The 12,515-nt window shown below is 41.4% G+C and overlaps 1 protein-coding gene across 12 annotated transcripts in view; it reads right to left on the reverse strand.

The window, feature by feature from the left end:
• The window catches only part of LOC103739789 (tubulin polyglutamylase TTLL5), a gene marked incomplete at its 5' end in the record, with an annotated part of 285,878 nt that overhangs the window by 154,127 nt on the left and 119,236 nt on the right, over window positions 1-12,515 (reverse strand). For all 12 annotated transcript variants that reach the window (XR_003850716.1, XR_003850713.1, XR_003850710.1 and 9 more), the window contains 1 exon segment: window positions 3,201-3,355. Coding sequence is in view for 6 of the 12 variants with exons in the window: in XM_017799943.1 (XP_017655432.1) it covers window positions 3,201-3,355 (155 nt within the window).

The raw sequence follows: 12,515 nt of genomic DNA on the forward strand, positions 1-12,515 counted from the left end.
GGCTTTTACACATGTGACTGCATTTGGCCCTAAACTAGTCTCTCTTTTGGAGAATGGCCTGCAATTAATCTCACTTATTACCTCTGAAAAGTAACAACAGAGGAATGGCGGGCCAAGTCCAACTCCAGAGTGTCTAGGGAACTGCAAGCTTCATGGCCAGGCCTCAGACTGTCTGGGCAAGTTGTGGGCTCTTTGCCTCCTTCTCCCACAACAAAGCCTGAACAGGGACTCCAGACAGACCAAAGGAACCAGGGGATTTGAGGCGCTGGGCTGAGCTCACACTGACCCAATGGGAGACGACAGCCCTGAGGCTACATTTGGAGCAGTTTCCAACAGAGGGAAGAATAAGTTTGTCTGGTGAAAACTTCTGCAATCCACAAAATTGAGAACAATAGCAACAGCTCAGGGAGGTGAAGAGTAACACTATCTGCAGAGTTCTTATGAGTCACCAGTTTTCATTCCTGTGGCTACCAAGTCACTGAATTCTCCGACACGCTGATGAAAAGTACAGCCAGCAATGGGAATCTCTTTACATCTTTTAAACATTTGCAGTTTAAAAGAGTTTACGGAGTTAGCAGAGTAGACTGGCCCTGGAATCCACTGCTGCTATCACAGAAAAGCTAGTAAGAGTACCTTTTATTTACTTAGCCCCTACTTCCAGGGAGATCAAAGTGCTTCAAAGGCAATCCAAAAACTTTCACAACAGGCCAGTTTATATGTAAGTATGCTTACCCAATAAAAAGATTAAATGAATAGCTTGGGGTCACTTAGTGTCAAAACTAGTAATAAAACTCACATCTCTAAGCTATGAATCCCATATTCATTAAGCTTAAGTCACCCTTACTACAAAGGAGGGAACAAGAAACTAAGTAAATATCCACAAAATATTCACTTCACAGTGACTTACCAGGTGAAAATGAAAATTGGGATTCAGTACTGTGCAGAATGCTCTGGCTGGGATCACAGCACAGACATGTGTGGAAGGACCTCAGAGTTCACTTAGTGCTGCTTGATGGTAGGTGCTCTAGAATTCCAAAGAACTGGAACTCCCAAGTTGAGCACTCTGCTGTCCCGGCATCCAGAGGTTATCTGGGGGCCACAGAAGAGTTCCCAGGGCTCTTTTGACTGGAGTGGGAACTGGCAACTGGGCTTTTGCTCAAATAGGGGGCAAGGAGACCTGCTGGAGGTACAACTAAGTCAAAACAAAAAGCCTAAAGGGCTTCACGAGGACTGTGTTCTGGCTGCAAAGGTGCCGAAGCAAAGCTCATAGCATGCTATGTTACTGCAGGGCCCACATGGTCTGGCTGGGAGAAGGTACTACCAAGACAAAGTTCCACAGCCAGTCATAGTTTTTATTAAAGTCATTCCATTTTACATCTATAAATATGGAAAGTGCTAAAGCTTTCTCCAAATGTGTTCTTTTGACATTTTGTTTACAGTATGGAAAATGTTAGTAGCCTTGTCAAACAGATGGGCTATCCAAGATGGCAGAGAAAATGTTCTTCATAGAAACAGCTCTGGTTTTAACAGGGAAACTGGAATATCTGGGAACATTTTACATGGTAAATAAAGCTCTATGGTATAACAGGATCTCTCTTTTACAACTTATGTTTCAGGAATGTGGTTGCTCTTTTCCTGTGAGAACAGTGTGGCAGATGCCCTAGCTCAAAGGTGCTCTTGGTCTTAACTCTTCTAAGCCTTAGCCGAGATGATTCATTTCACCCCAACTACAAGGACTGTGGGTATAAAAGACATTGTTCCACAGCATGATGTAATGTGCTTATGTTTATGGCACTTCCTGGGCATAGTTTCTGGTTCCCAAATTAGCTCCTGAAGTACTAATTCTGACACTAACAGATATTCAAGTAATCACGTAGCTCGTCCTTGCCCAGGTCTTTGGTCTTTCTTCTCAAGCTCCCAGCAAAGCAGCATAGAAGAGGTGGCAGCTGAACTGGCAGTGGGCGGGGACTCACTGGGACACCTGACACACAGCTTCTTATAGGAGAGAATCCCAGCGGCCAGAACTCATCACTCACTGAAACAGTTACATTTCTCCGTGGTTCCATTTGACTTAGGGACTGATGCTGTTAACTCCATACTTAATAACACTAAGGCATGATGTACTAGGATCTCTCTCTCTTTCATTTGTAAATTTAATATAGACAATGGTAATCTAAATACAGTGTTTTCAAAAACAATCTATAGTTTACAGTCCAATTTATCAACTGTCTCAATATTGTTCTTTTTAAAAAATTACTATGTCTCTAAAAAATTATTACTGTTCAAGCACGAATGCCTGTGTGTGTGTGCGTGTGCACAGCCATGAGCTTGTATGTACACGACAGCACACGTTGAGGTTTGTGTGTGTGCAGCTGTGAGCTTATATGCATGCCACAGCATATGCTGAGGTCACAGGACAACATTTGTAAGCGGCTTCTCTCTTTCCACCATGGGTTCCGGGGATTAAAGTCAGGCTTTCAAGGTGAACGCTTTTACCTGCTGAGTATCTTCCAGACCCTGATATATTCTTCCTAGCATTTCTCCCTGCTGGCTCTGATTCAGAACACTTAGGCTTGTTGTTTAATTTTCTTTATCTGGAAGAACTTGTTTTGTCTTTTATGACATTGCCATGTTTGAAGACTATGAACCAGTTCATATTTGGGAACCCATTTCATATATATATTGCATACAGAGCATGTAATGTAAAATACAAAAAGAGTCCATAATTCAACATAGTGCTTTCTTTTTTAATTCAGAACTTGCTTGAGATCCAGAATCATTTGGATTTTATCCCCTACAGCTTCTTTTAAACTAATAAAGGACTACCTTCTCATGCTCAAATCAACATACACAAGGAGGGTGCTTGAGTTTAATGACGTGACCTCGCTTGTGAAAGCAGAGAAGGCAGATGTGAGGCCAAGGTTACTGAAGCACTATTAGTGCAAGGTGTGAAAGTGAAATGAGGCAAGGGCAAAATGTCAGAACTCAGCCCATTAAACTGTTCACTCAAAGCAAGGACAAATGGAGATTTTCATAACTCTATTAAAAAACGTTAATACAAATTAAACTAGCCCCTGGACTCAAAAGCTAGAGAATTTAGATGGGCAAGACTCAGCACTAAATCTCCACAAATCTCTGTGGGCCTGCACACTCAAGATGCAGACACAGTCTGAATGCTAGTGCCAGGGCCTTTCACATACCTGCTTCCAGGGGGGCTGGAGTGGTTCTCGGGAGCGTGGAGGTCTGACTGTATGGACCACGTCTGCCCACTGGGACTGATGACAGGTCGAAGGATGGGGGGAGTTGAAGCATTGCTTCTTTTTATGACACTGCTTGCCAAATTCAGGTTTGTTACCTAGAAATGAAGTGGGAAATAAGTTGATTTTACAGAGTTAGAGAAAAGTGTCATGAAAAACATATGGGAGCAATCAAAGTCCAAGGGATGCTGACTCATCTGAGCTGAAAGCACAGGCTGGGACAAAGGCACACAGGAAACACTGGCTTCTGTGCAGGGAGCAGAGGTGAAAACAGGCAGTGTTTGTAAGCATTAGCAAGCACTCCTTCAGCTCCTACTCTGTGGACAGCCCTGGCTGTGCAGGTGCTGGGAGACCAAAGGCGAGCAGTCAAACCTCCAGGGTTTACAGAACATACACCCTGGGCCTGGCAATACTCAAACCAGACAGCCTTTCTAGCTCTTATTTCCTCATCTGAAACTTCAAAATGCTCAATAAACTTTAGCTATAAATAATAATAATATACAAAGAACTCAGTAATTTAGAAAAAAATGAAAAGATACTGATGTTCATAAACAATTTACAAAGGAATGTGATTAGCCAATTAAACATTTTAAGCTAGTTATTTCTTCCTATAAGTTACAAAATTTTTGTCATGTGCCTATATACTAAAAATGTATCCAACAATGCTAAGGGGTTAGATTAGACAGGTAGTTACATTATGCATATGACTGAGAGTTGATAGAATATTTCTAGAAATTGATTTGGCAGTATGTTGTTAAGGTTTGCTATGATATTAGTACACTTTGATGCTAAAATCTAGCTCGAGTGCAATTTGAAAGTGCATATTCTTACCACACCATGGAGAACATGTGCTGAAAAGAAAGCGTTGCTTTTTAAAAAAATATTTTATTATTTTTATTTTATGTGTATGAGTGTATTGCCTGCATGTATGTGAGTGCACCCATATTGTGCAATGCCATGGAAGTCAGAAGAGCACTTCCGATACCCCTGGAACTGGAGTTAAGGACAGTCTGTGGCCGCCATGTGGGTGATGGGAATTGAACCCTGGTCCTCTGCAAGAGTAGTCACTGGTCTTAACTGCTGAGCCATCTCTCTAGCCCCAAAAGCGTTGCTTTTAACAGTGAAATAAAATATAAATGGCTCACAAGATGGTTAAATAAACTTTGCTCTATCCATGTGAAAGAATATTATTTGTTCATTAACTTTTTTAAAAAAAAAACGCTTGATGATAGAAGACCATGCTGATAACTTGAGAAAAAAAAAAAAGATAGTAAAAAACTACAAGGTAAATTCCCTTAAGCACAAACAGACACGTGAATAGATTCCCAAGACTGGAAATAACAATCGAGAACACAGAGCATCTCCTTCAACATGGCAACATGTTTCTTTCTCGTGCTTATGGGCTATCTCTGTATTTCTATACTGGGTATGTATTATTTTCAGAAGTCACAATATTTTTCAAGTTGTTATTAACCAATGCAGCTGGGAGGTGGTAGTGTGAAAGTTGGGCAGTGTCGTGGATGGAAGGTGACAGGGCGACAGAGGAAGCATTTCAGAACAGGGTCAGGGACGAAGCACTGGGCACAGGTTTTTGAGCATAAGCAGGCAGGGTAGAGTGACTTAAGTCATCAGGAAAGAGAAGAAAATTGAAGAAAAATGTTCACCTACACAATGTCCCAAGTTCCTAAATAATTTTGACATTTACAAATGCAAGAATTATAGATTTTAATACAATCTGAAGACTGTGAAAAGAGACAAATCATTTTTAGCAACAGTGTAGTGTTTCTTTCCTAGGTAGAGAAGTTCTTAAGTGAAAACAGCGCAGGCCTGTGTCTTCTCACCGAATGACTCAAAATACTTTTTTTGGACAGAACACTGTTTTCCACAGGTCAGGAGCAGTCTCTGGCAGCTCTGGCGTGTGGGACATTCTGGGTGTGTGGGACACTCTGGCTGTGTGGGACATGCTGCCTGTGTTCTTCAGGGTGGGCCAGACTTCAGAAGAAGCCTCAGAAACCAAACATGGCTTATCACTTCTGTCTGCAGGTACTGAGGATGGAAGGAAAGCACATGATGACTAAAGGACAGGGAAGAAGCTATTGAAAACGAAGAGAGCACCTCTTCTCCAGACCCTGTTTTGTTTTTCTTAAGTACTCTTGTTCCTATGGCCGAGGCAGGGACCAGATTCTGAGACAAAGACCCCAGCACTGGTAGGACCGAACAGATCCCTAACCTGTACTAACCCTGCTCCTGTCCGCCCTGCTCTGAGACTAGATACCAGGCCTTGTAAACTGATTTAACATGAGCTTGTAGAATTGCTGTAGAATATGACAATATAAGAGAGTGGAAGGTCTTTATGATAACTAAATGTTGTGACAAAAACTTAATAAAAGAGGCTTAAAATAGTTTATAGTGGACAAGTAATAAACTAAAATGTGCCATGTTTAGCATAAAAGACCTAGTTTGGAGAATACAGACTGCAAAGCAGAGGAGAGAATGGGTTTGATAATCTATCCACTGGCAGGACAGCTCCTAGTATAACCTCATAAGAGTTGATGCCCTGAGAGCAAATACCTACCTACTGCGCATTCACCATGTGCCATGAACTATAATGCCCTTACATTATCTTGATGTCTTTATTTCATCCAACCCTGACTGATGCTTTTGTAATAGCTTCTGTTGTTACTCCTATTTTACAAGGGAGAAAATTAAAATCTAAAGGAGCTAAACAACTACACAAAAGTCATATATCTACTTGATGGCAAGGCCAGCTAAGGTCAGAAAGAAGAGTGTTGGATGCTATGTGCATATGATATGTGCTTTCCAGACAACATGGCTTAACATCCAAGTGACACAAGGCACTCTGGGTGTTAGGGTTCACTTATTCTTTATCTATTACTCATGGAAGACACACCCTGTTTTACAGATGATGAAAACCAAGGCTCAGAGAGCCTATTATGGTACTTTCCTCAAAAGTCACACAACAATTTTAAAACTTGTGCTCTCGTTTTAAACCCCATTTTCTAGCTTGAATACAGGAAAATAATCCTAGATACCCATAACCATTAGAGACTTAAAAAAAAGTGTTATCTGATATAGACCTCAAATTCTGAAAACAGTGATTATGTAAGGATAGACAAAGCAATACCAACTTTTACTTCTTTCCCTTAATTTTATTTTACACTTTTTACCCTTCATCAGAGGACATTAAAGAAGTAAAACAAAGAAAAAAGCTCAGTCAGTTATATGTTGTTCCAAGTAGAGTAGAAAGTATCATCGACATAAGGCTAACTTTGCACGCACCATGGGTGGGTTTGTTGATTTCATTCACTCTCCATCCATCCCTTACCTTGTGGATGAACCAAGAACTGGCAGCTATTGTGACTTCTCTATACATCAAGGACAAGCATTGTTTATTTAAATTGAGAAACAGACAGCAAATGATCTTTTCTTAGAGGAGAAATTTTGGAAAATTTCTCCAAATTTTCCAAATATTTTGGAGAAATATTTGGAACAGTGTAACTTCACAGGTTAACTTTTTTTCTCCAAAGGAATTCTTAAAAACAATAAACAAGGAGCTGGAGAGATGACCCAGCAGAGGACCTGGGTTTGGTTCCCAGCACTCACACGGCAGTTAACAACCAACTGTAACTCCAGTTCCAGGGGATCCAATGCCTTCTTATGACCTCCACAGGCATCAAATGACATGGGTATACTTACATACGTGCAGGCACTATACTTATACACATAAAAATAATAAAATATTTAAAAAAGCAACAACAAACAAAACCCCATCTTCACCAAATTGTAACAGCCCACCCCTTGCTTTAAATGTTCTTTTCTTACCCTTGTGGTTTTGTCTAGAAGACACCCAATATATACACCACAACTACTACTCCTACCCTTGCCCCAGAGCTCTGTCTTCCAAGGAGATGGCTGTCAATCAAACAATCTGGGGCTGGCATGAATGTGACTAGGATCCTCTTTCTACAGTTTTCCCAGAGCCAGCACCAATTAACCAGAAGAACAAGGGAATGAATTGAGTTCTTTCTTTATTGAGAAAGCAAACAAACTATACTTTATGTAACACTGTTATAGAATGATTTGCTCTAGTTTGAAATAGAAGAAAAAAGGGGAAAATTTCGGGTTGTAGGTTATTTTCTATCTCTGATCCAGAAGAAATTGTCTACCAGCAAACCTTCAGATGATCAAACTATTTTATAATCTTTACTGTCCAACAGAGCAGCCACTAGTCACATGTGGCTAATATACTTGAAATGTGGCTGGTCTGACTGAAAAAACAGATTTTAAACAAACTTTAAAAAGTCACTAGCGGGGCTGGAGAGATGGCTCAGTGGTTAAGAGCACTGACTGCTCTTACAGAGGACCCGGGTTCGATTCCCAGCACCCATATGGCAGCTGCGAACCGTCTTTAACTCCATTCCCCAGAAATCCAACAACTTCTTCTGACCTCCAGGGGCATTGCACGACCAAGGTGTACTTATACACATGCAGGCAATATACACAAAAAGTCACTAGCTACTGGCTACTTTATTGGACAGCACTGCCCAACAGACTTGACCATATCTAGATAAACATTTATGCCTGGATAAAGTTTGCTGCACACAAACGATCTATGATCCTGTTCTAGCCTCCTAGTCTTTTCCATAATGAGAAGGAATCATCCATTTTTGGCCCTAGTACTATTGTGCTTTTCCTAGGGAAGGCCTAAGGGCAAGGCACATCTCCCCACACTGGATCAGATCATAGGCCAATTAGAGCTAGGGTTCCTTCTGCAGCCAGACACAGACAAGATAACTATGGGTGTCCAACTATGGGCATCAGCACAGTTCATCTGCTTCTCTAACCAACTACATTTCTCCAGCTTTGATCAGATGAAGAGAATGTAAGAAATGGCACTTGTGGGTACTAGATACATAACCACAATAAATATTTTGTTGCTAAAGAACTTTTTTAAAGGACAGACTTAGGGTATATAAAAAGATAACACTACTAAAAAAATTATTGGTCGTCATTTCTGTTAAAGTGAGGGTTGTAACCATTGGGCAAGCTAAGCCTCTCTGGGCTATTCACTAGATGTCTAAACCTGGGCTTGCCAACTCTCAAATTCATGGCATTGGCCACAAATTGGTCTAGAAGATAGACATGGGCAGTTTAAAAACCATTTTACTTATAGGAACTGTGACTCAAAGAACATGCCCAATTGATTATGGACACTAACATCTTTATGTATAAAGGTGGCATACCAGAATAAGAGCCTTGTAAGCCTGTATTTGGACTTTGAGATGGTCTACCATGGATATGATTTTATGCAAATATGATACTTTTAAGTCTACTAAATAATAACAACAGAATCACAGTAACCTTAACAATGGCTAACTTTAATAAACAGTTTATTGTAGGCATAGTGTTCAGTATACTATAAGTGGATTAATTTACTGATTTTTTTTTTTTTCTTTTAGTCTTTTTGGGACAGGGTCTCCCTGTAGCTCCAGCTGTCCTGGAACTCACTATGTAGACCAGGCTGGCCTTGAACTCACGGGGATCTGCCTGCCTCTGCCTCAAGTGCTGGGATTAAAGGCATGTGCCATCACACCCGGCTATCTTACTGATTCTTAAAGACAGAGGGAGATACTGAGGTTGAGAAATAAAATAAAATAAATTGTTCCAGAACAAATAATCATTATTTGTCAACCCTTAGATTCAAATTCTAGATTTTTCCTGAGGCAAGATCTCTCAACCTTGTGGCTTCAACCACTGTATCACCTCTTGTCGCACTGAGCTCAGTGCTTTCAGCTTTAGTCTGTGGACCAGCAGCATCTGTATTCCTAGACACTAGTTAAAAATGCAGAACTCACCCTAGGCCCCAGCAAACTACGAATCTGCATTTAACAAGATCCACAGGTAATTTACTTTCCTTGTCTGAGAAGCACTTGTTGGAGGCAATGGTAGAAAATGAAAGGCAAAAACAGGGAAGAGGAACCATGGGCTTCGTCCTCCCCATAAAGCTCAGGGGCTCTTCCAACAGACAGCAGAAAACACCTCCACTGCAGTGAGGATCAGGACAGAAAACAACAAAGTGGACCAGGAGGAGAAAGAATTTCAAGTCCTTCTGGAATTCAGGTTTCATTATTTCTCAGTGTTGTTCAGATGCTCAAACTTTTAAAATTGAGTAGTCATTAAATATGCTGAGAATGCAAAAGTGGATAAAACAGTTCAGAATAAACTTCAGAAAAGTATAAGACCACTTGTTATGCTGCCATGAGAAATAGTGGTTACTAAAAAAAAAAAAAATTTAACCTAAAAACAATCAGTTCATTGCCTATGTCTCCACCTCTGCCTTCCTTTGGCTGGCAAGCAAAGTGAGTAACTAACTGCCTGTGGGAAATCTGGTCACAGGATCCTACTTCTGCCTAAGCCTTGGGGTCTGCTCGACAGATGTGTCACCCTTGCTGCCCTCTCTTCCTCTTCCTCCTCTTCTTCCTCCCCCTCTCCTCCCCACCTCTTCCTCTCCCACTCTCTTGGAGCAGCTTATCCAAATGTTCCACTCCCATCCCCTGCTTCATGTTCATGCCACAGTGACCTCAGTACATTTTTTCTTTTGGTACCAAAACACTATTTATTTTAGAGGCAGCCTTCCGAATAAGGCAGGTGAGCAAATATCTGAATGTGTGGGGTAAGGACACATTGCATGCATTCCATCTAGACAGGTGTTTAAATTATAGCAGGAATAAATACAGGTGATGGATTGGAAAGGGGGTAGGAGAAACAGAGAAGGAGGCCAATTTCCGGTGCCTGGTGCACCCAAGTATTACTGCTTGTTACTGCTGTTTGCTAAAAGTAGAATTGCTGCCAGTACTATAATTAAAATACCATGGGAGCCCTGATGGAGTCCCAGAATATAACCCCATCCACTCTGATACATTACCTTTCAGTATGCAAAGTGGGTCTAGGGACAGGCCTGACTAGATCTCCCTTGCTATGGTTGTGTGCTCTAGAAACACTGCAGTCCTGACTGCTCAACGCCATAGGTAGCATTAGAAGATAATAGAGAGAAACATGGCCTCCAGCCTCAAGCCACATAGGATTTGATAATCTAAAAAGTGAGACAAGACTGAGACAAAAAGCAATATTTGAGACCTCAAAAATGTGGCAATGCTAAGAAAATTCAAATAAGGCATCTGAGCTACCAAGAAGGAAGAAGGAAAAAAAAAAAAAAAAAAGCACAGACAAGCAGGAAGAAATGTCAGATGAACAGAATGCTTGACTTGGTGAAGGACGAGGTGACAGAAGATAGCAAGAAACAGAGAAACCCCTTCGGAGGGATCAACTGCTACTCTAGGAGACAAGGGGACACGTCCAGGGTCCCACCTAAGCTGTGATTTATGAGAATTGTGGTGAGAGGAAGTAAAGTCAGTGCTGTTTTCTGGGATGAGTTGAAAGGGGTTATAGTGAGCTGACAGCTACAATAGTTAGGCAAACGGTTAAGGGCAGCTCTTGCTGACATCTTGTCCTCCCCTGAGCTAAGGAAAGCCGTGTAACTGGGTTTGTAATCTGATGATCAAAGTTCTCAAGTTCATGCATGTATTGTTGTCTGTTGAATCTGTACTTTGGGGGTGATATTTTCCCAAGCTGCTGGTAAGGCAGGATGAAGTTGTCTGCCATTTAAGAAGGGATGGGTAGAGTGGGCATTGGAGGTTAGTTTTATTCTAGGGCCACAAGGGAAAATGTACGTTTTACCTTATTATTTTTTTAAACCCTAATCAGTTTGAGTCAAGACTGGAGGGTGAGTCTTGGGGGGATTGGTACCCAGGAGGTCAACCAGATGGCTTGCTTCTATATAGGCTTAGGCCTGGTAGGCAGGCACTGGCTCATACACTGCCTACTCCTCATCACCAAAGCTAGTGATTAACTGTGGAATTTGGAGCCAGTAATCTTATAGTAATTAACAGAAGGATTTCCCTAGAAGGTCCTCCGTGGACATCTCCTGAACCTCAAGGTCGTGAGTGCTGGATCCAGACATCACTGTCTCTGGATTGGTATTTAGGATTCACATGAGCTTCACCATGGAGAACCAAATCCCAACTCACTTAGAAACAGTAAAGTTCTTAGCAAATATTTGAAAAGACAAAACAGGTTAATGAAAAAAATGTGTCTAATGTGAATTTTCAAGTCCTCCACTAACTGATCTGCGAAATTCATGCTCTGCATGACAAAGGGTGCCAATCCCTTAATGATAAAGCACTCTCCACTTATGGCAGACAACACAGTTCCACACTTTTATCATGTACAGTTTACCTGTAATTGTGGTAGTTAAGCTCTGCCTCTGCTAAGGGTATGCTTAGGTCTGCTTAATAAAGCAAGCATACGTTTGAGCTTTCTTAACACAATAGAAAGATCCAGCATTGCTGCTTGAGGCAAGATGACCAGTAAATAGATATAGCTACGACTGCAGTTGTGCTTTATGTTCTAAGGTAAAATGTATTTCTCCTAAAGGATTTTCCTCAACTATAAAAGACTGCTACTATCAAACTGCTCCAAGAGCTTTGTGGTAAGGCTCAAGAAGCTTTGTGCCATGCTCGTATTAGGAGTGCAAGTTTATTTTTATTTCCTATCCCACTTCAAAAGTTACAAGCCACTTTAGAACACAGACTGTATTTTACTCACTGTTAAATCCTAGAGCTGGGCCCACTAAGCAAATGCACGCATATTCCTTTGGTATCTGTGAAGACTGTTTCCATGACCCCCATATCAAAGCTAGAGGATGCTCTAGTTCTTTATAAAAATGGTGTGGACTAGGGTTATAACTCAGTGGTAGTGTTGTACCTCATCCACTGGACCCCAAAAAGACCACCGAGGACCCAACACACCAAAACGCAAAAGCAAAGGTTTATGGTTTATTTGGGCTTAAGCTCGGGCTCTCAGACCTCACCAACTCAACGGATCCGTACTGAGAGCCCAGAGTAAGGGAGAATGGAGCCTTTTATAGGTTTTAGACAAAGAGAGGAGGGGGATACCGAAGATACATTTTGGTTGGTTCAAGGAGCCCGCGCGTGCCAACATAATTTTAAACTGATTGGATGTATAAGATGCAGCCCTGGAAGTTTCTTATTGGTAGGTGCTATTCTCAGGGCTGTGGAATGTGCTGACTGTTACCTGTGGGGCCAGGAGTCTCCATTTTTACCTTAAAGGGCAGTTTTTATGCCCGGCCTTGCTTAATCTATAGTTTCCTGGAAGGGG

Source organism: Nannospalax galili, unplaced genomic scaffold, assembly GCF_000622305.1.
Source record: "Nannospalax galili isolate Female #2095 unplaced genomic scaffold, S.galili_v1.0 scaffold330, whole genome shotgun sequence".
Lineage (NCBI taxonomy): Eukaryota > Metazoa > Chordata > Mammalia > Rodentia > Spalacidae > Nannospalax > Nannospalax galili.